Source organism: Ranitomeya imitator, chromosome 6 (assembly GCF_032444005.1).
Source record: "Ranitomeya imitator isolate aRanImi1 chromosome 6, aRanImi1.pri, whole genome shotgun sequence".
NCBI lineage: Eukaryota > Metazoa > Chordata > Amphibia > Anura > Dendrobatidae > Ranitomeya > Ranitomeya imitator.
This window is the reverse complement of record NC_091287.1, coordinates 219,212,059-219,237,954: the sequence shown is the minus strand read 5'-3', so window position 1 is coordinate 219,237,954 and position 25,896 is coordinate 219,212,059. Positions and strand designations below refer to the sequence as shown.

At 43.4% G+C, this 25,896-nt stretch overlaps 1 protein-coding gene across 1 annotated transcript in view; it reads right to left on the bottom strand.

Moving 5' to 3' along the window:
• Positions 1-218: 218 nt before the first annotated feature.
• PTPN3 (protein tyrosine phosphatase non-receptor type 3) overlaps positions 219-25,896 on the bottom strand; it is a 486,371-nt gene continuing 460,693 nt past the window's right edge. Inside the window, exon 27 of the mRNA XM_069730487.1 lies at positions 219-470. Coding sequence (XP_069586588.1) covers positions 393-470 — 78 coding nt within the window. The 3' untranslated portion in view covers positions 219-392. The remainder of the gene's footprint in view (positions 471-25,896) is intronic.

Here is a 25,896-nt window from a genome sequence, read left to right as displayed (position 1 = left end):
TAGTGGCACGTTAAACACACCTTTCTTTTGGCACCCTGGACACCATTATATATTTATATATATTCTCTCTCTCCATACTAGTTTACTCTATATTCCATTGGTTTATGCTGCCTACACTGCAGTGTCTATTTGTACAAAGGATAGTTGATTTACATCAGGATAATTATTCTAAGGCATAACAAGGCATTTGCTAGTGATACTGTGATAATACAACTCTGAAAATTGTAAATGATTTATACACATTTTTAGACCAATATATACAATATATTATTTACATATACACAGACATAGGTTAAAATGCTGTACTGAAAATTAAAGTGCCACCGATGTGCTCTTCTTCAGACATTCTCTTGCTCTTTATGGAAGCCCCTTTGATATGAAGGTTAATTAGATCAACTGTTCTGCAATGGTTGCACTAAACCGTCTTTGTAAACACGGAGAATGGCCTCACAGACAAACTTGTATTGACTCTGTAGAACAAGAGAAAAGCAAAAACACATTTGTTTTTCACTGGATTTTTACGGAATGGTGTCTTTTCCATTAAACTCAGTGCATATTTTATGGTCTGTTTTTGTGTATTTGGACAGGCCGATCAAATAGCACTCAGAAACCATCCAAATACTTTTTATTTGCTATTTTATTTACTTGTTACAGATGCAAAAATGGACATGTCATATGTGTAAAGTCTATGAATATTGTTCGGATTATCAGGAAAGAGCGTAATAAAATCATTCACTATCATAAAATTATATGGACTTACAAAAATTACTGAAAAAAATTATTACATTGAACAGTATTGCAAATTTTTTATGTATTTTTCTTCTGTTTTTTTGTACAGAAACAAACTCTTACCTACATACAGCATTATGCTTATTTTTATGCTACATCATATTTTTAAATACATCTAAAGTGAAAGGACAATTTAAATATACTGAATATCAGCAAATGAAAATCAGACATTGCTTTTGAAATGTAGTTCAACAGATTGGTTTATTTTTCACAATATATGAAAATGGCTTCGGCAAAAATGATGATACCTTTAGAACAGATTGAAAATAATTTGACCATAGGGACATGTTAAAAGTAGATTATTTACTTACCGTAAAATCACAGAACCCTGAGATAGTGTGCTGCCACCTGGAGGCTGACACTATTATTGCTATTAAATAGAACTGGCTCCTTCAAAGCAGACTATACCCTGCCTGCTAGAAAAGGCTTCCTCAGTTTTGTGAAAAAACAGTAAGAAAAGAAAAGAATTAAGGCATTATGAAAGTGTTTGCCCAACAAGGCAACCATCGGAGGGAGCTGTGTCCCCCCCAAAGAAGACTACAAGTAACAGCTTTATAAATCAAGTTTTCTCGTTATTGGGGGGGATACAGAACCATTGGACGTCCTAAAGCTGTCCCTAGGAAGACAAAGTATTAAATCTAGTTTTCTGCCGTAAGCTAAGTGGAAGTCTGGGCGACTGCTGCCTGCAGTATCTTCCACCAAGGCTTGCATCTGCTGAGGCTGCACCCTGTAAAGCTAAGAAAAAGTATGCTATGATGCCCAGGTAGCAGCTTTACAAAGCTGCGATGCTGATGCCTGATTATGAACTTCCCAGGAAGCCCCCACCGCCCGGTTTGAGTGCGCCCTAATCGTAAATGAGGCCACTCTGACTTTAGCCTGATAAGTCTGGATAATTGCATACAATGGTCGATAATGGTCGCTTTAAAAGAGGCTTGACCTTTAAGAAGGCACTGTGGTATAACAAATAAGGAATCAGAACAGCAGTGTTCAATGAATAATTATTATTTATATAGCACCATTGATTCCATGGTGCTGTACATGAGAAGGGGTTAAATACAAATTACAGATATCACTTACAGTAAGCAAACTAACAATGACAGACTGATGCAGAGGAGAGAGGACCCTGCCCTTGCGGGCTTACATTCTACAGGATGGTGGGGAAGGAGACAGTAGTAGTTTGGGGGGTTGCAGCAGCTCCGGTCTTGGTGAGGCGTTAGCTCCGGTAGTGGTGAGAAGGCAGCGGGATCATTGGAGGCTGTAAGCATTCTTGAAGAGGTGGGTTTTCAGATTCCGTCTGAAGGATCCGAATGCGGTTGATAGACATGTTGGGGCACAGAATTCCAGAGGATGGGGGATGTTCTGGAGAAGCCTTGGATGAGATTAGGTGAGGAGCAAATAAGAGTGGAGAGAAGGAGGTCTTGGGAGTACTGGAGATTACGTGAGGGAAGATATCGGCAGATTAGTTCAGAGATATATGGAGGAGACAGGTTATGGATGGCTTTGTAGGTCAGTATTAGTAATTTGAACTGCATACGCTGAGGGAATGGGAGCCAGTGAAGAGATTTGCAGAGAGGAGAAGTAGAGGAGTAGAGAGGAGAGAGATGAATTAGTTGGGCGGCAGAGTTAAGGATGGATTGGAGAAGTGCAAGAGTGTTAGTAGGGAGGCCACAGAAAAGGATGTTGCAGTAATAGAGGCGGTAGAGATGATGAGGGCATGCACAAGCATTTTATTAGATTGAGTGTTGAGGACAGGATGGATTCTGGAAATATTTTTGAGCTGTAGGCGACAGGAGATTGAAAGAGCTTGGATGTGCAGTTTGAAGGACAGGGCAGAGTCAAGGGTTACTCCGAGGCAGCGGACTACCGCTACGGGGGAAAGCTTAATGACATTTATTGTGATAGATAGGTCAGGTAAGGAAGGTCTGTGAGATGGAGGAAAGATGATGAGTTCTGATTTGTCCACATTGAATTTGAGGAAGCAAGAAGAGAAGAAGGAGGATATGGCTGATAGAGACTAAGGGATTCTGGACAGCAGAGAGGTGACCTCTGGGCCAGAGACGTAGATCAGAGTGTCATCAGCATAAAGGTGGAACTGGAATCCATGGGACTTTATGAGTTGTTCCAGGCCAAGTGTATAGATTAAGTAGAGTAGGGGTTCTAGAACAGAGGCTTGGGGGACTCCAACAGAGAGAGGGTAGAATGAGGAGGTAGTGTGGGAGACGCTGAATGTGTGGTTGGAAATTTATGAGGAGATCCAGGATAGGACGAGGTCTTTGATGCCAAAGGAAGAGAGGGTCTGTAGTAGGAGGCAGTGGTCAACTGTGTTGAAAGGTCTAGAAGGAGGAGTATAGAGTATTGTCCATTAACTTTGCTGTAAGTAGGTCGTTAGCAATTTTGGTCAGGGCAGATTCAGTGGAATGATGGGGACAAAAAACAGATTGTAGATTGTCAAAGAGCAAGTTAAATGAGAGGTGGGAGGATGTGGATGTGCTGCTCCAGGAGTTTGGAAGCGAATGGGAGCAGCGATATTGGGCGACAGCTGGATATAGCGGTTGAATAACACCTTACGGCTCTAACAACATCCAACATGTGCAGAGCCTTCTCAACAGGATGAGCTGGACTAAAGCAAGGTAAAACAATATATTCATTAAGGTGAAAACTCGAAACTACCTTCGGGAGAAAAGACGGAACTGGCCTCAACTACCTTACCCTAATGAAAAATAAGGTAAGAGGCAAGCTCTGAGACCCTTCTAATAGAAGTGATGGCTATAAGGAGAGATACATAATAAAAAAGCAAAGGCGCAGAAGACTGAACATTTTTCAAAACAAGATTCAAATCCCAAGGGTCTAGATGAGTCCAATAGGGTGGCTTAACATGTGCGCAATTCTTTACAGAAAAGTTTTAACTTGGGGTATAGAGGCTAGATCCCTCTGAAACAGAACAGACAGGGTGGTCACTTGATCCTTGAGGGAGTTGAGCGCTAGCCCTGCTTCCAATCTGAACTGTAAGAAGCAGCACTGGCAAAGAAAAAGCTACAGGTGAAGTACTAGTCAACTCACACCCACGAAAATAAGCCCTCCAAGTTCGATGGTAGACCAAAAGAGGATAGCTTCTGAGCTCTAATTATAGTCTGAATGACCGAGCCAGACAGACCTGCTGTCCTCAAAATCGCAGCTCCAACAGCCATGCTGTCAAATTGAGCACCCATACATTTAGATGGAAGAAAGAACCCCGGGACAGAAGGTCTGGTTGATTCGGAAGAGCTTATGAGACTTCTGCCAGGAGATTGACCACATCCGAATACCAGGCACTCTAAAGCAATAAGAATGACTGAAACATCCTCTGCCCTGGTCTTCTTGAGAAGTCTGAGTAGAAGTCGTAGAGGTGGAAAGACATAAGGCAGAGAGAACTGGGACTAAGATTACCAGGGCACAGACAACAATCACCTGAGGGTCCCGGGACCTTGTCACAATTTTTGGTACTTTATGATTCAGTGTGGATGCCAATAGATCTACAGTACAGACCAAAAGTTTGGACACACCTTCTCATTTAAAGATTTTTCTGTATTTTCATGACTATGAAAACTGTAAATTCACACTGAAGGCATCAAAACTATGAATTAACACATGTGGAATTAAATACTTAACAAAAAAGTGAAACAACTGAAAATATGTCTTATATTCTAGGTTTTTCAAAGTAGCCACCTTTTGCTTAGATGACTTCCAACAATCTTGAAGGAGTTCCCAGAGATGCTTAGCACTTGTTGGCCCTTTTGACTTCACTCTGCAGTCCAGCTCACCCCAAACCATCTCGATTGGGTTCAGGTCTGGTGACTGTGGAGGCCAGGTCATCTGGTGTAGCACCCCATCACTCTCCTTCTTGGTCAAGAAGCCCTTACACAGCCTGGAGGTGTGTTTGGGGTCATTGTCCTGTTCAAAAATAAATGATGGTCCAACTAAACGCAAACCGGATGGAATTGCATGCCGCTGCATGATGCTGTGGTAGCCATGCTGGTTCAGTATGCCTTCAATTTTGAATAAATCCCCAACAGTATCACCAGCACAGCACATCCACACCATCCCACCTCCTCCTCCATGCTTAACGGTGGGAACCAGGCATGTAGAGTCCATCCGTTCACCTTTTCTGTGTCGCACAAAGGCATGGTGGTTGGAACCAAAGATCTCAAATTTGGACTCATCAGACCAAAGCACAGATTTCCACTGGTCTAATGTCCATTCCTTGTGTTCTTTAGCCCAAACAAGTTTCTTCTGCTTATTGCCTGTCCTTAGCAGCTATTTTACCATGAAAGCCTGATGCACAAAGTCTCCTCTTAACAGTTGTTGTAGAGATGTGTCTGCTGCTAGAACTCTGTGTGGCATTGACCTGCCTCTAATCTGCCTCTAATCTGAGCTGCTGTTAACCTGCGATTTCTGAGGCTGGTGACTCGGATAAACTTATCCTCAGAAGCAGAGGGGCGGTCTTCATGTGAGCTAGTTTCTTTGTAGCGCTTGATGGTTTTTGCAATTGCACTTGGGGACACTTTCAAAGTTTTCCCAATTTTTTGGACTGACTGACCTTCATTTCTTAAAGTAATGATGGTCACTCGTTTTTGTTTACTTAGCTGCTTTTTTCTTGCCGTAATACAAATTCTAACAGTTTATTTAGTAGGACTATTAGCTGTGTATCCACCAGACTTCTGCTCAACACAACTGATGGTCCCAACCCCATTTATAAGTCAAGAAATCCCACTTATTAAACCTGACAGGGCACACCTGTGAAGTAAAAACCATTTCCGGTGACTACCTCCTGAAGCTCATCAAGAGAATGCCAAGAGTGTGCAAAGCAGTCATTAAAGCAAAAGGTGGCTACTTTGAAGAACCTAGAATATAAGACATATTTTCAGTTGTTTCACACTTTTTGTTAAGTATATAATTCCACATGTGGTAATTCATAGTTTTGATGCCTTCAGTGTGAATTTACAATTTTCCTAGTCATGAAAATACAGAAAAGTCTTTAAATGAGGTGTGTGCAAACTTTTGGTCTGTACTGTACATCTGGTGTACCCCACTGCCAACCATCTTTCCAATGACCCTCATGCAAAATAAAAAAGAAAAAAAAAGTCTGCCTGGTTGTTTTAAAGTTTGCATGGAAGACTGAAGTGGAAAAAATACCGATCACTGAACGGTGTAGAGCAACATTACCAGAAACGGTAGCCGCTTCTAAAACAGACTTTGTCCTGATGACAATCCAACCGATTCGTTCTAGAATCTGAAAAACGTTTTGTAGGCTCTTTAGATTTTGTACAAAAGATCACACTTTGACAAGAATGCCATCCAGATAGAGGAAAACGGATTCCCCTGAACCATAGTAATGCCATAACAGAGGTCAGGACCTTTGTAAATACCCTAGGTGCAGTGGCCAGCCCGAATGTAAGAGGCCAGAACTGATAGTAATCTTGGTCGACCGCAAAGTAAAGAAATCGCAGATGAATAGAAAAAAATTGGCACATGCAGGTAAGTATCTCGAATATCTACTGAAGAAATAAACTCTGGTTTCCACGGATACGGCCACTGACCGGAGAGACACCATCTTGAAGTGAAGAAGCCAAACCCAACTGTACAGGTGCCTTAAACCTAAAAAAGCAGCAACGAGCCACCTTTTTTGTGATAACGAATAGGTTGGAATAAAACCCCTTGAAGCACTCAGAAGTGGGGAGACCTACAATCACACCTGCTTGCAATAGGGAAGTTATCACCTGGTCGAAGTTGGGAGATCCAGTAGCGCGAGAGCAAAAGAAACGATTGTGAGGTAGAGCAGTGAACTATATTCTGTAACCCGAAGAGATGAAATCACAGACACAAAGGTGGCTGACTGCCACAGCCATGCCTCCTGAAAGAGGAGGAGGCAGCCACCCACCTGGAAGAAACCACGTCAAGTATCGACCTTTTTACTGCCACCGGACCCGGAGTGCCTAGCTCTTGACCCAGAAGGGTGTCTGGCGGGTGTCGCTCTAAAGATAGTTCTCCTAGGCTCCTGATAGACCTTCAGTCTAACATGCTGACTTGGCGAAAGGGACAGACCTGCAAGGCCCCAAGCCTCCGGAAAGGACAGCTGGCGCTGAACTGAGGAATTAGAGTGCTTATACCACCTGTTGCATCTGAAATGATCTTGTCTAACAGAGTCCCAAATAACTGAAACCCTTGGAAAGGTAAACCTATTAAAGATTTATTTGAAGGGAAGTTGGTCCTTCATACCCTGAGACACAACATGTGGCGAATTGCAATACAATTACTTGGCACCTGAACAGAGCACTCCACTGCAGCCAAGGATGCTAAACAGAGATACTTCTCTGCCTGTGCAATCTGATCAGCGATCTCAGCTAATCCCAGATCCTGGGAACAAGCCGACAAATTTTGTCACAAATGCCTAGCCTATGCCGTTACCGCCTTTGAAACTCAAGTAGCAGAAAAGAATGGACAAAGGGCAAAACCTGCTGCCTCAAAAACTGACCTTGTCAGAGACTCCTCTATATGCCTCTCCGAAGAGGTGGAGTTGTTACCATAGATAAGCAAGTTACTGCAGTATCTATCACTGGTGGAGTAGACCAAGGATCCACCAGCTCTACGGGGAAGGGATATAAAATCTCCATACGGCTATGCTTCTAAAAGCGTCTGACTGGGTGTCCCAATGCTATCTATAACACCTCAGTAAACTCCAAATGGTTAGATAAGGATCTGGCCAAGCACTTAGGCCTCCTAAATAAACTTGTTCTGGCAACAGAAGGAGGCGGCGGTGCAGCTGTTACTTCCAGAGAGGCGTTCACAGCGGATACCAAACTATCCATTAATTCCCTTAGTTTCCCCAACTGATATGGATCCAGGATGGAATATTAACTGGAACTGGATTCCAAGTGCTGATGGGAGAGAATCCCCTGGAAAGGGGAAAAGGAATCTGAGCACCTACCCTGCGAAGGTGACCAGGACGAGGAAGTATCCCGAGGCCATCTGAACCGCTTTCATGAACAGCCATATTGGTAAGGGATTGCTGGAGGATCCGAACCATTCACAGTGGCAGTAGTAGTCACCGTCAATCTTTCAACAACAGTAACCAGCGTCCTGGACTCTCTGGTTAGTTCAGCTACAGACTGAACTAAATCACGAGCTTATGAGGAGCTTATGAGGAGCCACATTATCCTCAGTAGTTAGAGGTGTCCCTGTGCGGCTACCAGAAAGGAAGTACAGGTGGTGAAATAGGCCACAGACTGACCAGTGGAAAACTTACTATTACAAATCACACAAGCATACTAAGTGACAAGTGCAGACTGTGTTAATGGGCGTGCATGGTCCTCTCTAGACTCGGACATTATGAGTGATAGAGAAGAGACAGAAACAAAAAAAATTGAAGAATCCACTAAACAGTGACACAAAAACTGATAAGAGTGCATAGAATCAATCCCCAGGGCCAACAGTCTACCACAATATTGCATGATAAGGAAGACGCCGAGGTGATTCTCTGCACCACACCATTTCATAGTGTCACGCTGAAGTCAGGAAAAGGAAGGGGCGGAAACCCAGCATGCCGAGACACGGCCCCTGATTGGATACAACCTCGCCCCTGCAAAATGGCTAAGCGCTTCCAAGGCCATGCCACAAGCCAGGACCACACGTGGCTACCACAATACAGATGCCACTATGATACCCAACTCCCTGCCAATAAAATCCTGACCCACTAAAGCCGAGGGACCAGCTGGGTGTGTAGGACCCCCCAGCAACAGCACCTGCCCCCTACACAGCTTCTGTTATCACCACCCTAAAAAGAAAGGCGGAAGGGGTGGTAAAGAAGCTCACGACAAAGCTATACTTGCCTGTCCTGAAGCTTTGGACCCCTTTATGTTCTGCTCTATACAACTGTGGCTATGTAGGGTGGCGGGTAAGAGTTAGATGGCTTAAGGACCTCCGCCCCAGTACCTGCAAGACTCTGTCAGGATACCTTAGCTCAGACACATTGACGTGAGAGTATACGGCCTGAACAGTCACAGCTTGTACTCTCCGTTTCTACGTGTATGAAACAGAATTCACAATTAAACTCTGTTACCCTGAGACATCCATCTGAAAAACAAAAAACAAAGGAATTAGCGCCTAACTTAAGGCTGGTTTCACACTTGTGTTTCAAAACGCCTGCGTTTTAAAAAAAAAAAACGCATGGTTAAAAAACGCATGTATACGTGTGCAAACGCTGCGTTTTTTTGACGCATGCGTTTTTGCATGTGGTGAAAAAAACGCGGCATTTTGACACGTTTGCATGCGTTTTTTCATGCGTTTGCGTTTTTTAAACGCATGCTGAGAAATTTGTGACAGCTGCCAATCATCAAAATAAAGTAAAAAACCCACTATAAACAGAAATAGTTAGGGTTAGGGGTAGGGATCATAACCCTAACCCTAAAGGGATCCTAACCCTAACCCTACCCCTAACCTTAAGCCTAAAGGGATCCTAACCCTAACCCTAAAGGGGCTAAAGGGATTAGGGTTAGGATCCCGTTAGGGTTAGGATCCCTTTAGGGTTAGGGATAGGGTTAGGGATAGGGTTAGGATCCCTTTAGGGTTAGGATCCCTTTAGGGTTAGGATCCCTTTATCACCTTTATGGTGGGGGGTGGCATATCAGTGTGTTTTCTGTTTTTTTTTAAAATAAAAACGCATGCGTTTTTAACGCAAACAAACGCATGTGCTTAAAAACGCATGCGTTTACATAGACATCAATAGTTTTTTTTGCCGCGAAAAAACACATGCGTTTTTTTTGCGGGGAAAAAAACACCGCAAAAATTACTACATGTTGCATTTCTGCAAATGAACGCATGCAGAAAAAAACGCATGCGTTCATAAACGCGACCAAACGCGTATACAAAAAAAGCATGCGTTTAAAGATAGGGAAAAAAACGCATGCGTTTTTTTGCGGTAAAAACGCTGCAGATGAAAACGCAAGTGTGAAACCAGCCTAAGACAGGTCTGAGACAGACATTGCCTCCAATTGATACAAAACGAAAGGGCGAAAGCCTGCTACAGCAGACAGGGTATTGTCTGCTGGGGAAGAGCCAGTTTTAGTTAATTGCAATAATGGTGTCAGCCTCCAGGCAGCAGACTATCCCATGGTTCTGTGTCCCCCAATAAGACAAACAAGAAATTAAGGTGTGCTCTGTAATTAGTACCACAGGTATCTACAAACCTGTAATCAGTCAGTCTGCCTAAAGCTAAGGAGAGAGTTGTCTCTGGAGCTTAGAAAGAAAATGAAAGGCAAGCATGTTAAATTTAAAGGCTATAAGACCATCCTCAAACAGCTAGATGTTCCTATTACTACAGTTAGACATAATATTAAGAAGTTTAAGGTCTATGGAACTTTATCCAACCTCCCTGGACATGCCCGCAAGAGGAAAACCGATGATAAATTGAAGAGCCAGAAAATAGAAATGGTAACCAAAGAGCACAGAACAACTTCCAAAGTAATTAGAGGTGAACTCATAGGTCTAGGTGCACCAGTGTCACATTGCACAATCTGTTGCTGCCTTGGCTAAAGTGGATTTAATGGAAAACAACCAAGAGGAGAAAACCGCTGTTGGAAGGAAATCATAAAGCGAGACCGGTATTTGCTAAACTGCTTATTGACAAGTCATAAAGTTTCTGGGAAAATATCTTTGGGACAGATGGAACAGAACTGAGCTTTTTGGCAAGTTACATCAGCGCTATGTTCACAGACACAAAAATTAAGCATATAAATAAAAGATCATTTTAACAAATGTGAAACATGGAGGAGGCCCAGTTTTGTTTTGGGATTGCTTTGCTGCATCTGGCACACGGTGCCTTGAATCTGTGCAGGGTGCGGTCACGTACAGTGTAGGAAAGACCAAGTATAACATGAAGGGAAGAGGGAAAGGAAGCCCAACACTAGGAAAGGAGAGGGAGTGGGGACCCCTAGGCAGATTTAAAGCCACCCTATCTGTCCTAAACATCCCTATATATATTCTGCACCTATCACCAAGCAGGAACCTAAGTAAGTGAGCACTAGTCAATCCCCAATACAACTAAAGACAGCTGGGATAGATAAACAAGGGGAACACTTATCTTGAGTAGACTCAGAGAGGCAAGACAAACATCCTCCACCAGCACCAAAGGGGAAGATAGCTGACTGCTATAGCTCCAAGACTCAACAGGGGAAAATGGAAATATCAATGGCAATTTTCAGAAGCAGACAGGAAGTCTATAAACACCCAGTCCAATTGAGTCATTAGAGCCGGGGGGAGGATGCCACTGGGTCCAAGAGTGAGAAGGACTAGGAAGGAGTCTGCAAAACCATCCGCAGAGACCTTCTGCAGCCAGATGCTGTGCGCTGGTCTGCAGCCTCTGACACACCTGTGACAGTCACAATTAAATCTGAAGACTATCATGGTATTCAGGAGCAAAATGTGCTGCGCGGGGTCAGAATGTTTACTCCAAGTAGGATAGTCAGGGGTCTTCCACCAGGATAATGACCTGAACACAGATAAAAACATCCAAGAATGGTGAAAAGCAAAGCATTGGAATATTCTAAAGTGGCCTTCCATGAGTCCTGACCTAAATCCTATTGAACATTTGTAGGAGAAGCTGTGACATACAGTCTGGAGAAGACACTTTCACACTTGAGACAGCTGGAGCAGTTGGCTCACGAAGAGTGGGAAGTCTCATTGAGAGGTACAAGAAATTGATTGCCTCAAAATGTTGTGCAATAAAAAATTAAGTTATAGAGGAACTGCTGTTTTAACTTTTATTTCATAAATGAATAATACGCATAAAAATAAGAATCTTTGTAATATTGCTTATAGAAATCTGCTTCTGTGTCCATTAAGACTGATCATTAATTTTCAAAATTCTCAATTCATGGGTAAAATTGGACAGATTTTCCCATTATTGAGCGAAGAGACAGCATTTGCTACTGATAAGATTCTGTGTAGATGGAAGGAGCTCTGCTTCTAGCTCCTCTGTTATGAAAGGCAATTCAGTATCACAATGGACATAGCGATCAGAGCACATACAGTGATCTGACAATAACCCAAAATAATAGAACGAGCTCTGAGACGTGGGAACTCTGCAGACCGCAATCCCTAATCCTCTCCAAACAACACTAGAGGCAGCCGTGGATTGCGCCTAACTCTGCCTATGCAACTCGACACAGCCTGAGAAACTAACTAGCCTGAAGATAGAAAATTAAGCCTACCTTGCCTCAGAGAAATACCCCAAAGGAAAAGGCAGCCCCCCACATATAATGACTGTGAGTTAAGATGAAAAGACAAACGTAGAGATGAAATAGATTCAGCAAAGTGAGGCCCGACTTTCTTAACAGAGCGAGGATAGGAAAGATAACTTTGCGGTCCACACAAAACCCTAAAGAAAACCACGCAAAGGGGGCAAAAAGACCCTCCGTACCGAACTAACGGCACAGAGGTACACCCTTTGCGTCCCAGAGCTTCCAGCAAAGAAACAGACAAGCTGGACAGAAAAAATAGCAAACAAATAGCAAAGAGGAACTTAGCTATGCAGAGCAGCAGGCCACAGGAATGATCCAGGGAAAAAACAAGTCCAACACTGGAACATTGACAGGAAGCATGAATCAAAGCATTAGGTGGAGTTAAGTAGAGAAGTACCTAACGACCTCACCAGATCACCTGAGGGAGGAAACTCAGAAGCCGCAGTACCAGTTTCCTCCACAAACGGAAGCTCCCAGAGAGAATCCGCCGAAGTACCACTTGTGACCACAGGAGGGAGCTCTGCCACAGAATTCACAACAGTACCCCCCCTTGAGGAGGGGTCACCGAACCCTCACCAGAGCCCCCAGGCCGACCAGGATGAGCCACATGAAAGGCACGAACAAGATCGGGAGCATGGACATCAGAGGCAAAAACCCAGGAATTATCTTCCTGAGCATAACCCTTCCATTTAACCAGATACTGGAGTTTCCGTCTTGAAACACGAGAATTCAAAATCTTCTCCACAATATACTCCAATTCCCCCTCCACCAAAACCGGGGCAGGAGGGTCAACAGATGGAACCATAGGTGCCACGTATCTCCGCAACAATGACCTATGGAATACGTTATGTATGGAAAAAGAATCTGGGAGGGTCAGACGAAAAGACACAGGATTAAGAACCTCAGAAATCCTATACGGACCAATGAAACGAGGTTTAAACTTAGGAGAGGAAACCTTCATAGGAATATGACGAGAAGATAACCAAACCAGATCCCCAACACAAAGTCGGGGACCCACACGGCGTCTGCGATTAGCGAAACGTTGAGCCTTCTCCTGGGACAAGGTCAAATTGTCCACTACATGAGTCCAAATCTGCTGCAACCTGTCCACCACAGTATCCACACCAGGACAGTCCGAAGACTCAAACTGTCCTGAAGAGAAACGAGGATGGAACCCAGAATTGCAGAAAAATGGCGAAACCAAGGTAGCCGAGCTGGCCCGATTATTAAGGGCGAACTCAGCCAAAGGCAAAAAGGACACCCAGTCATCCTGATCGGCAGAAACAAAGCATCTCAGATAAGTTTCCAAGGTCTGATTGGTTCGTTCGGTCTGGCCATTAGTCTGAGGATGGAAAGCCGAGGAAAAAGAAAAGTCAATGCCCATCCTACCACAAAAGGCTCGCCAAAACCTCGAAACAAACTGGGAACCTCTGTCAGAAACAATATTCTCTGGAATGCCATGCAAACGAACCACATGCTGGAAGAACAATGGCACCAAATCAGAGGAGGAAGGCAATTTAGACAAGGGTACCAGATGGACCATCTTAGAAAAGCGATCACAGACCACCCAAATGACTGACATCTTTTGAGAAACGGGAAGATCTGAAATAAAATCCATAGATATATGTGTCCAAGGCCTCTTCGGGACCGGCAAGGGCAAAAGCAACCCACTGGCACGAGAACAGCAGGGCTTAGCCCGAGCACAAATCCCACAGGACTGCACAAAAGTACGCACATCCCGTGACAGAGATGGCCACCAAAATGATCTAGCCACTAACTCTCTGGTACCAAAGATTCCAGGATGACCAGCCAACACCGAACAATGAACCTCAGAGATAACTTTATTCGTCCACCTATCAGGGACAAACAGTTTCTCAGCTGGGCAACGATCAGGTTTATTAGCCTGAAATTTTTGCAGCACCCGCCGCAAATCAGGGGAGATGGCAGACACAATTACTCCTTCCTTGAGGATACCCGCCGGCTCAGATAAACCCGGAGAGTCGGGCACAAAACTCCTAGACAGAGCATCCGCCTTCACATTTTTAGAGCCCGGGAGGTACGAAATCACAAAGTCAAAACGGGCAAAAAACAGCGACCAACGAGCCTGTCTAGGATTCAAACGCTTAGCAGACTCGAGATAAGTCAAGTTCTTATGATCAGTCAATACCACCACGCGATGCTTAGCTCCTTCAAGCCAATGACGCCACTCCTCGAATGCCCACTTCATGGCCAGCAACTCTCGGTTGCCCACATCATAATTTCGCTCAGCAGGCGAAAACTTCCTGGAAAAGAAAGCGCATGGTTTCATCACTGAGCAACCAGAACCTCTCTGCGACAAAACAGCCCCTGCTCCAATCTCAGAAGCATCAACCTCGACCTGGAACGGAAGAGAAACATCTGGTTGACACAACACAGGGGCAGAAGAAAAATGATGCTTCAACTCTTGAAAAGCTTCCACAGAAGCAGAAGACCAATTGACCAAATCAGCACCCTTCTTGGTCAAATCGGTCAATGGTTTGGCAATACTAGAAAAATTGCAGATGAAGCGACGATAAAAATTAGCAAAGCCCAGGAACTTTTGCAGACTTTTCAGAGATGTCGGCTGAGTCCAATCATGGATGGCTTGGACCTTAACCGGATCCATCTCGATAGTAGAAGGGGAAAAGATGAACCCCAAAAATGAAACCTTCTGCACACCAAAGAGACACTTTGATCCCTTCACAAACAAAGAATTAGCACACAGGACCTGAAAAACCATTCTGACCTGCTTCACATGAGACTCCCAATCATCCGAGAAGATCAAAATGTCATCCAAGTACACAATCAGGAATTTATCCAGGTACTCTCGGAAGATGTCATGCATAAAGGACTGAAACACCGATGGAGCATTGGCAAGTCCGAACGGCATCACTAGATACTCAAAATGACCCTCGGGCGTATTAAATGCAGTTTTCCATTCATCGCCTCGCCTGATTCTCACCAGATTATACGCACCACGAAGATCTATCTTAGTGAACCAACTAGCCCCCTTAATCCGAGCAAACAAATCAGATAACAATGGCAAGGGGTACTGAAATTTAACAGTGATCTTATTAAGAAGGCGGTAATCTATACAAGGTCTCAGCGAACCATCCTTCTTGGCTACAAAAAAGAACCCTGCTCCTAATGGCGACGATGACGGGCGAATATGCCCCTTCTCCAGGGATTCCTTCACATAACTGCGCATAGCGGTGTGCTCAGGCACGGATAAATTAAACAGTCGACCTTTTGGGAATTTACTACCAGGAATCAAATTGATAGCACAATCACAATCCCTATGCGGAGGTAGGGCATCGGACTTGGGCTCATCAAATACATCCCGGTAATCAGACAAGAACTCTGGAACCTCAGAAGGGGTGGATGACGAAATTGACAGAAATGGAACATCACCATGTACCCCCTGACAACCCCAGCTGGACACCGACATGGAATTCCAATCCAATACTGGATTATGGGCTTGTAGCCATGGCAACCCCAACACGACCACATCATGCAGATTATGCAACACCAGAAAGCGAATAACCTCCTGATGTGCAGGAGCCATGCACATGGTCAGCTGGGTCCAGTATTGAGGCTTATTCTTGGCCAAAGGCGTAGCATCAATTCCTCTCAATGGAATAGGACACTGCAAGGGCTCCAAGAAAAACCCACAACGCTTAGCATATTCCAAGTCCATCAAATTCAGGGCAGCGCCTGAATCCACAAACGCAATGACAGAATACGATGACAAAGAGCAGATCAGGGTAACGGACAGAAGAAATTTTGACTGTACAGTACCAATGGTGGCAGACCTAGCGAACCGCTTAGTGCGCTTAGGACAATCAGAGATAGCATGAGTGGAATCACCACAGTAGAAACACAGCCCATTCAGACGTTTGTGTTCTTGCCGTTCAACTCTGGTCATAGTCCTATCGCACTGCATAGGCTCAGGTTTAATCTCAGGTAATACCGCCAAATGGTGCACAGATTTACGCTCACACAAGCGTCGACCGATCTGAATGGCCAAAGACATAGACTCATTCAAACCAGCGGGCATAGGAAATCCCACCATGACATCCTTAAGGGCTTCAGAGAGACCCTTTCTGAATATAACAGAAAAAGACCAAATTGAAATATTTCACAGATTTCTCTACCATGCTCACAACCCTAGTGGGGGAGCCTCACAAAGAGAGCCACAATTCAAGGCTGGACACTCCACAATACAGAAATAATCATGAGGAAACGGAGTAACTGTCCATAAATAATCAGATTTTTATTAGTTAACAACCACAAAATTCTAATATTGATACAACAAGTTTCTACAATACATATAAATATAAACCTAAAACAAAAAAGAGGGGTAGTGGTAGCAAAAGAGATGGAAAGACACTGCGTGGATATACCCAAAGCCAAAAGATCCTTTCATAAAGTGCTTAGTGCAAATGAGAGCTGGGCTAGGATCAGGGCACTATACAGTATTCAAAGTACGTCATGACAATTGTTGTTGCCAATTACACTAAGCCGTGCGCAAAGGCTCAGAAAGCTATTTAGTACAGGTATATTAATACCTACATATAGAAGTGCCCAGATAAATCTTACCCAGATGCTGGCAGTTAGGACGCTCCACGCAGTGGCCCCAACGCGCGTTTCGCGTCAGCTTCGTCAGGGGGCAGTGCTGCTACATGTCAAAAGGGTTTCTTATAAAGGTTGCTCTAATTATCGGGATTCAGCCCACGTGTTACGGCGCATGTTACCGCCCGTCCGGCAGGGAATTACATCCCAGGCGGCATCCAAAATGGCGCCGCGGTCAGTTCCGCCGGAAGTGGCGTCACTGAACCGCACGCGTCATCAACGGCGCCGCCTGCAATGTCCCACAATCCAGACGCAAGCGGACATGCGCACAGTGGGCCCGGGCGTCCAAGACTATCAGGCCAATCATCACAGGGACAAGAATAGAGAGGGGGCAGTGTCAAAGGGCTCAGCAACCACAGCGCCAGCCGCTGTGCTGCGGATGAAGAGGTTTTAACCCATTAAGGAGCTCATTTTCAAATAGTGCCACATTGTGTAGAAAAATATACATATATATGATACCCAGTCAGGTCGCAGTGATGGTTATAAACAATATAACAATAAAGAGGTGTGAATAATATTCTTACATATAAATGCACAGTATAATACAACAGGCATAAAAGACGAAAGAAAAAAAGAGAGAGAAAAAACTCTCCAGAGATAAAAAGGAATTATACATAGTATACTAAAGCTATACTAAACAATTATATAGCATACTTATCCAAGCAACTATATTGTGTTTGTTATACTAGAGTTTAATAGTTTGACATTAAATCCAAAAATATGTTAATCATAATGTGATATGAACAGTGAATATCCATAAATTTACATACAACAGTGCATATAGCCACAAATAATGAACTCCTATATAAAAAGACACAGGAATATAATGATCCATCTTCATTTATCCAAAGCTGCTGTCCTTTCAGAACGCACCAACAGAAGAAATTCAGAATGATCGAGAACGCTGCATCCCAGAGGACACGCCTCATCGTGACAACACAGTCTAAACCAAGCCGCAAAGCCAGCCCCATGGTACGTACACCTCGAGCAACATACTATTGTGAATATAGAAAAAAAGGAAAAAATTAATACCAACATACAACAAACACAAAGCAACACCAAATAAAAACAAATAAAAACCGGAGACATGTACTACAAAAAGGAACTAAAACTCAATTGCTCATTGAGACCCGCTGGAGCAAGTGTATTCAGTATGGTAATCCAGCGGCATTCTCTTTGAGATAGTTTCCGTTTGGCATCACCACCTCTAATTCCCATATGAATTTTTTCAATTCCCCATACTTTGAGTTCTTTAGGGTTGCAATTATGGCACTTCCGAAAATGTTTCGGGATTGGTTTTAAATTTTCTACATCTTCCACCTCAGTTGCCGCCTTAATATCACGCACGTGTTCACGTACACGGATTCTCAACTCTCTTGATGTCAAACCAATATAAATGAGTTTACATGTACATATCGCAAAGTATACGACATAAGTCGTACTACATGTGATATGATCCATTATTTTAAACTCACGCTTGCCATCAGATGAGCAGAAGGTGGAAGATCTAACCATATTTCTGCAAGCCATACAGTCACCACATGGAAAAAAGCCATTTTTAGGTTTTCCGGCTTTGAATGGATCATATTTCTTAGCCACGTAGTGACTGTGTACAAGTATGTCTTTGATGTTACTACTACGGCGTGATGTCATTAGAGGTCGTTCAGAGAGGCAATTCTTGAGTAGGGGGTCAGTTTTTAGAATGGGCCAGTGTTTATTCAAAACGCATCTCATCTCGTCCCACCTGTGGTTAAAGGTTGATATAAATCTAGGTTGGTTATCCTCCATCTTACCTCTAGCTTTCTTATTGTCACCCAAAAGATCATTTCTACATGTCTGTTTTGCCCTTCTATACCCCCTCTTGATAGTCCGTCTGCTATATCCACGTTGGTGAAATCGTTCCCCAAGGTCCACAGCCTGCCTCTCGAATAAAGTATCTGAGGCACAGATCCTTCGAGCCCGAAGGAACTGCCCTATGGGGATGGCTCTTATCGTGGAGGGTGGATGGGACGAAGATGAATGAAGAAGCGCGTTCACAGAGGTTTCTTTTCTATACATGTCTGTGTAAATTTCGCCATTACCTTGGACCCTTAGCGTGATGTCTAAAAATGAAATTTCTTCATGATGGTACATGTAGGTGAGCTTGATGTTGGAGCCGTTATCATTCAATCCTACCATAAACTCATGTAACTCCAGGACAGGGCCCTGCCATATAAATAAGATATCATCAATATATCTGTACCAACCAAGAATTTGGTGGACAGAGGGGGCGGACTGTGCGCCATCCTGAAAGATCTCACGCTCCCAAAGTCCTAAAAACAAATTTGCATAGGATGGCGCACAGGCCGCCCCCATGGCAGTGCCCTGCCGCTGGAGAAAAAAACGATCTTTAAAAATAAAAAAATTATGTGTGAGGATGAATTCCAACAGCTCCAACACCAGCTCACGTAAATCCGGGTCCAAGTTACTTGCCTCCAGAAAAAATCTTGAGGCTTTCAACCCATCCACATGTCGAATACTCGTGTACAATTGTTCGACATCAGCCGTAACCAAAAGCATATTTTCCTCCACGATAAGGCCATCAACCCGACGCAGGACGTCCGTAGTGTCTCTGACATACGAGGGCAGCGTTTCTACCTGTGGTTTTAAGTAGTGTTCAATAAATTTGCATGTTGTGTCGCATAGCCCTCCTATGCCAGAGACAATCGGACGCCCTGGCGGAGAGAGGAGGTCTTTGTGGACCTTGGGGAGTAAGTAAAAGGTAGGTATCACCGGACATTGGGTGAGCAGACCCCCCAACGTTTTTTTATTGATAATACCTCTTTCACAAGCTATTTCTAAAATAGTTTGAAGCTGTTTCTGAAAATTCGATAAAGGATTTTGTGTTAGAGGGGTGTATGTATCCCTATTCCTCAACTGCCTAAACGCTTCTTTTTCGTACCTGTCCACTGGCCAGATGACCACATTTCCCCCCTTATCTGCTGGTTTTACAACCACATCATCCCACATCTTAATCTCTTGTAGAGCCTGTGCTGGTAGCACAGCTGATTTTAGATCCGGAGACACTAGTATTCTTACCAACAAATATAAGGAGCTACTCCACAGACGTATTCGTCTGTGGTGGAATAAGGCTTTTCTTGAGCGGTATATAGGATGTGATCTAGTCCCGAGGGGTTTACGGGTGCAAGTGTTCCCATCTTTTGTGGTAAATGATAATGATTTTATTCAGCAATGGGAAGATGCGGCATCAGCATGTTCAAAAAGATTTATGGAACTATTGGCCAAACATAATGAAAAACAGCTGAAAGAACTTGATGACGAATTGAATGGAATACAGGAAGAAATTAATAAATGCCTGACGGGGGAAGCAAAAACTAAATTTAAGGATGAAATGGATCTGTCTCTTAAGAAATGGGAGACAGAAGTAGTACAAAATAAAACAAAAAAATACCAGCGAGATGTAACGGACCGACAACAAGGCCATGTATATAAGTGGTATAATAGACGTACATTCAATAAATCAGTCCCTAGGAGTCGGTCCGTATCCTTTTCCTCTGTATCCTCGGCTGAGGAGAAAGTATCAAGAGCTGAAAATGGTAGACCATTTTGGAGTAAAAAAGATCAGGAGAGAAACGAGTGGAAAAGTGGAAGATTAAGGAATAAGCGTAAAATGGATTTATCTCCTGTGAGAGATAAAAAAATGAAATCTAATGTACTGGAGGTAATTAATTTATCCACTCATGCCCTCTCTGAATCACAGAGGGAGGTTTTGGGTCTGGGTTTGTCTTTCTCCCCATGCAATAATTTTGATTTTTTTGTAGCATTGAAAGACCTACACCTATTTGCCCGGAAGATCATCCTTAAAAGGATTCATCTACGTTCCTCAGGACATGTTGATATTAAGGATCCCATTGAATTGGAAACCTTGAGGGATCTGGAAGATCTTGAACGGGAGTCCCTTGATATGGGGGTAAGTGCCTCTCCACCTCACATTTCGGCCAGATGTACCACATTTCCTCCCTTGTCTCTCTGTCCACAGGTGGAAATCTTTACTAGATTAGTGGCAGAGGACCTCAGTAAAATCAGTAATTACAAGAAAAAAGATAATCTCACACCTAAGCAGAGAGAGGCTCTACAAGAGATTAAGATGTGGGATGATGTGGTTGTAAAACCAGCAGATAAGGGGGGAAATGTGGTCATCTGGCCAGTGGACAGGTACGAAAAAGAAGCGTTTAGGCAGTTGAGGAATAGGGATACATACACCCCTCTAACACAAAATCCTTTATCGAATTTTCAGAAACAGCTTCAAACTATTTTAGAAATAGCTTGTGAAAGAGGTATTATCAATAAAAAAACGTTGGGGGGTCTGCTCACCCAATGTCCGGTGATACCTACCTTTTACTTACTCCCCAAGGTCCACAAAGACCTCCTCTCTCCGCCAGGGCGTCCGATTGTCTCTGGCATAGGAGGGCTATGCGACACAACATGCAAATTTATTGAACACTACTTAAAACCACAGGTAGAAACGCTGCCCTCGTATGTCAGAGACACTACGGACGTCCTGCGTCGGGTTGATGGCCTTATCGTGGAGGAAAATATGCTTTTGGTTACGGCTGATGTCGAACAATTGTACACGAGTATTCGACATGTGGATGGGTTGAAAGCCTCAAGATTTTTTCTGGAGGCAAGTAACTTGGACCCGGATTTACGTGAGCTGGTGTTGGAGCTGTTGGAATTCATCCTCACACATAATTTTTTTATTTTTAAAGATCGTTTTTTTCTCCAGCGGCAGGGCACTGCCATGGGGGCGGCCTGTGCGCCATCCTATGCAAATTTGTTTTTAGGACTTTGGGAGCGTGAGATCTTTCAGGATGGCGCACAGTCCGCCCCCTCTGTCCACCAAATTCTTGGTTGGTACAGATATATTGATGATATCTTATTTATATGGCAGGGCCCTGTCCTGGAGTTACATGAGTTTATGGTAGGATTGAATGATAACGGCTCCAACATCAAGCTCACCTACATGTACCATCATGAAGAAATTTCATTTTTAGACATCACGCTAAGGGTCCAAGGTAATGGCGAAATTTACACAGACATGTATAGAAAAGAAACCTCTGTGAACGCGCTTCTTCATTCATCTTCGTCCCATCCACCCTCCACGATAAGAGCCATCCCCATAGGGCAGTTCCTTCGGGCTCGAAGGATCTGTGCCTCAGATACTTTATTCGAGAGGCAGGCTGTGGACCTTGGGGAACGATTTCACCAACGTGGATATAGCAGACGGACTATCAAGAGGGGGTATAGAAGGGCAAAACAGACATGTAGAAATGATCTTTTGGGTGACAATAAGAAAGCTAGAGGTAAGATGGAGGATAACCAACCTAGATTTATATCAACCTTTAACCACAGGTGGGACGAGATGAGATGCGTTTTGAATAAACACTGGCCCATTCTAAAAACTGACCCCCTACTCAAGAATTGCCTCTCTGAACGACCTCTAATGACATCACGCCGTAGTAGTAACATCAAAGACATACTTGTACACAGTCACTACGTGGCTAAGAAATATGATCCATTCAAAGCCGGAAAACCTAAAAATGGCTTTTTTCCATGTGGTGACTGTATGGCTTGCAGAAATATGGTTAGATCTTCCACCTTCTGCTCATCTGATGGCAAGCGTGAGTTTAAAATAATGGATCATATCACATGTAGTACGACTTATGTCGTATACTTTGCGATATGTACATGTAAACTCATTTATATTGGTTTGACATCAAGAGAGTTGAGAATCCGTGTACGTGAACACGTGCGTGATATTAAGGCGGCAACTGAGGTGGAAGATGTAGAAAATTTAAAACCAATCCCGAAACATTTTCGGAAGTGCCATAATTGCAACCCTAAAGAACTCAAAGTATGGGGAATTGAAAAAATTCATATGGGAATTAGAGGTGGTGATGCCAAACGGAAACTATCTCAAAGAGAATGCCGCTGGATTACCATACTGAATACACTTGCTCCAGCGGGTCTCAATGAGCAATTGAGTTTTAGTTCCTTTTTGTAGTACATGTCTCCGGTTTTTATTTGTTTTTATTTGGTGTTGCTTTGTGTTTGTTGTATGTTGGTATTAATTTTTTCCTTTTTTTCTATATTCACAATAGTATGTTGCTCGAGGTGTACGTACCATGGGGCTGGCTTTGCGGCTTGGTTTAGACTGTGTTGTCACGATGAGGCGTGTCCTCTGGGATGCAGCGTTCTCGATCATTCTGAATTTCTTCTGTTGGTGCGTTCTGAAAGGACAGCAGCTTTGGATAAATGAAGATGGATCATTATATTCCTGTGTCTTTTTATATAGGAGTTCATTATTTGTGGCTATATGCACTGTTGTATGTAAATTTATGGATATTCACTGTTCATATCACATTATGATTAACATATTTTTGGATTTAATGTCAAACTATTAAACTCTAGTATAACAAACACAATATAGTTGCTTGGATAAGTATGCTATATAATTGTTTAGTATAGCTTTAGTATACTATGTATAATTCCTTTTTATCTCTGGAGAGTTTTTTCTCTCTCTTTTTTTCTTTCGTCTTTTATGCCTGTTGTATTATACTGTGCATTTATATGTAAGAATATTATTCACACCTCTTTATTGTTATATTGTTTATAACCATCACTGCGACCTGACTGGGTATCATATATATGTATATTTTTCTACACAATGTGGCACTATTTGAAAATGAGCTCCTTAATGGGTTAAAACCTCTTCATCCGCAGCACAGCGGCTGGCGCTGTGGTTGCTGAGCCCTTTGACACTGCCCCCTCTCTATTCTTGTCCCTGTGATGATTGGCCTGATAGTCTTGGACGCCCGGGCCCACTGTGCGCATGTCCGCTTGCGTCTGGATTGTGGGACATTGCAGGCGGCGCCGTTGATGACGCGTGCGGTTCAGTGACGCCACTTCCGGCGGAACTGACCGCGGCGCCATTTTGGATGCCGCCTGGGATGTAATTCCCTGCCGGACGGGCGGTAACATGCGCCGTAACACGTGGGCTGAATCCCGATAATTAGAGCAACCTTTATAAGAAACCCTTTTGACATGTAGCAGCACTGCCCCCTGACGAAGCTGACGCGAAACGCGCGTTGGGGCCACTGCGTGGAGCGTCCTAACTGCCAGCATCTGGGTAAGATTTATCTGGGCACTTCTATATGTAGGTATTAATATACCTGTACTAAATAGCTTTCTGAGCCTTTGCGCACGGCTTAGTGTAATTGGCAACAACAATTGTCATGACGTACTTTGAATACTGTATAGTGCCCTGATCCTAGCCCAGCTCTCATTTGCACTAAGCACTTTATGAAAGGATCTTTTGGCTTTGGGTATATCCACGCAGTGTCTTTCCATCTCTTTTGCTACCACTACCCCTCTTTTTTGTTTTAGGTTTATATTTATATGTATTGTAGAAACTTGTTGTATCAATATTAGAATTTTGTGGTTGTTAACTAATAAAAATCTGATTATTTATGGACAGTTACTCCGTTTCCTCATGATTATTCCTTTCTGAATATAGCTGCAAGCGCAGATTCATTCCATTGAGTGAGCACGGACCATTTTCTAAATTTCTGGCAATATACCTCTATCTCATCCTGAGCCTGACAAAGAGCCAGCAAATTTTTTTCTGCCTGATCTACTGAATTAGGCTCATCGTACAGCAATCCAAGCGCCAGGAAAAACGCATCGATATTACTTAATGCAGGATCTCCTGACGCAAGAGAAAATGCCCAGTCCTGAGGGTCGCCACGCAAAAAAGAAATGACGATCCTAACCTGTTGAACTGGGTCACCAGAGGAGCGAGGTTTCAAAGCCAGAAACAGTTTACAATTATTTTTGAAACTCAGAAATTTAGTTCTATCTCCAAAAAACAAATCTGGAATAGGAATTCTCGGTTCTAACAAAGAATTCTGAACCACAAAATCTTGAATATTTTGAACTCTTGCCGTGAGCTGATCTACACATGAAGACAGACCTTTAATGTCCATTGTTACACCTGTGTCCTGAACCACCCAAATGTCTAGGGGAAAAAAAAGGCAAAACACAGTGCAAAGGAAAAAAAATGGTCTCAGAACTTCTTTTTTCCCTCTATTGAGAATCATTAGCACTTTTGGCTTCCTGTACTGTTATGAAAGGCAATTCAGTATCACAATGGACATAGCGATCAGAGCACATACAGTGATCTGACAATAACCCAAAATAATAGAACGAGCTCTGAGACGTGGGAACTCTGCAGACCGCAATCCCTAATCCTCTCCAAACAACACTAGAGGCAGCCGTGGATTGCGCCTAACTCTGCCTATGCAACTCGACACAGCCTGAGAAACTAACTAGCCTGAAGATAGAAAAATAAGCCTACCTTGCCTCAGAGAAATACCCCAAAGGAAAAGGCAGCCCCCCACATATAATGACTGTGAGTTAAGATGAAAAGACAAACGTAGAGATGAAATAGATTCAGCAAAGTGAGGCCCGACTTTCTTAACAGAGCGAGGATAGGAAAGATAACTTTGCGGTCCACACAAAACCCTAAAGAAAACCACGCAAAGGGGGCAAAAAGACCCTCCGTACCGAACTAACGGCACGGAGGTACACCCTTTGCGTCCCAGAGCTTCCAGCAAACAAATAGACAAGCTGGACAGAAAAAATAGCAAACAAATAGCAAAGAGGAACTTAGCTATGCAGAGCAGCAGGCCACAGGAATGATCCAGGGAAAAAACAAGTCCAACACTGGAACATTGACAGGAAGCATGAATCAAAGCATTAGGTGGAGTTAAGTAGAGAAGCACCTAACGACCTCACCAGATCACCTGAGGGAGGAAACTCAGAAGCCGCAGTACCAGTTTCCTCCACAAACGGAAGCTCCCAGAGAGAATCCGCCGAAGTACCACTTGTGACCACAGGAGGGAGCTCTGCCACAGAATTCACAACACTCCTCCTCCTTACTGGCTACATAAAATTTTGTCAGTAGCAAATGATGTCTCTTATTTTAAAATTTTACCTGTGAGTTGTGCTTCTTTTTAGAATGAAAGATCAGTCCTAGCGGAGATACATTACAAAGTATTTCATTTTTATGTGTATTATTGATTCATGAAGTAAAACTTAAAACAACAGTTAACTCTTTAAGGGT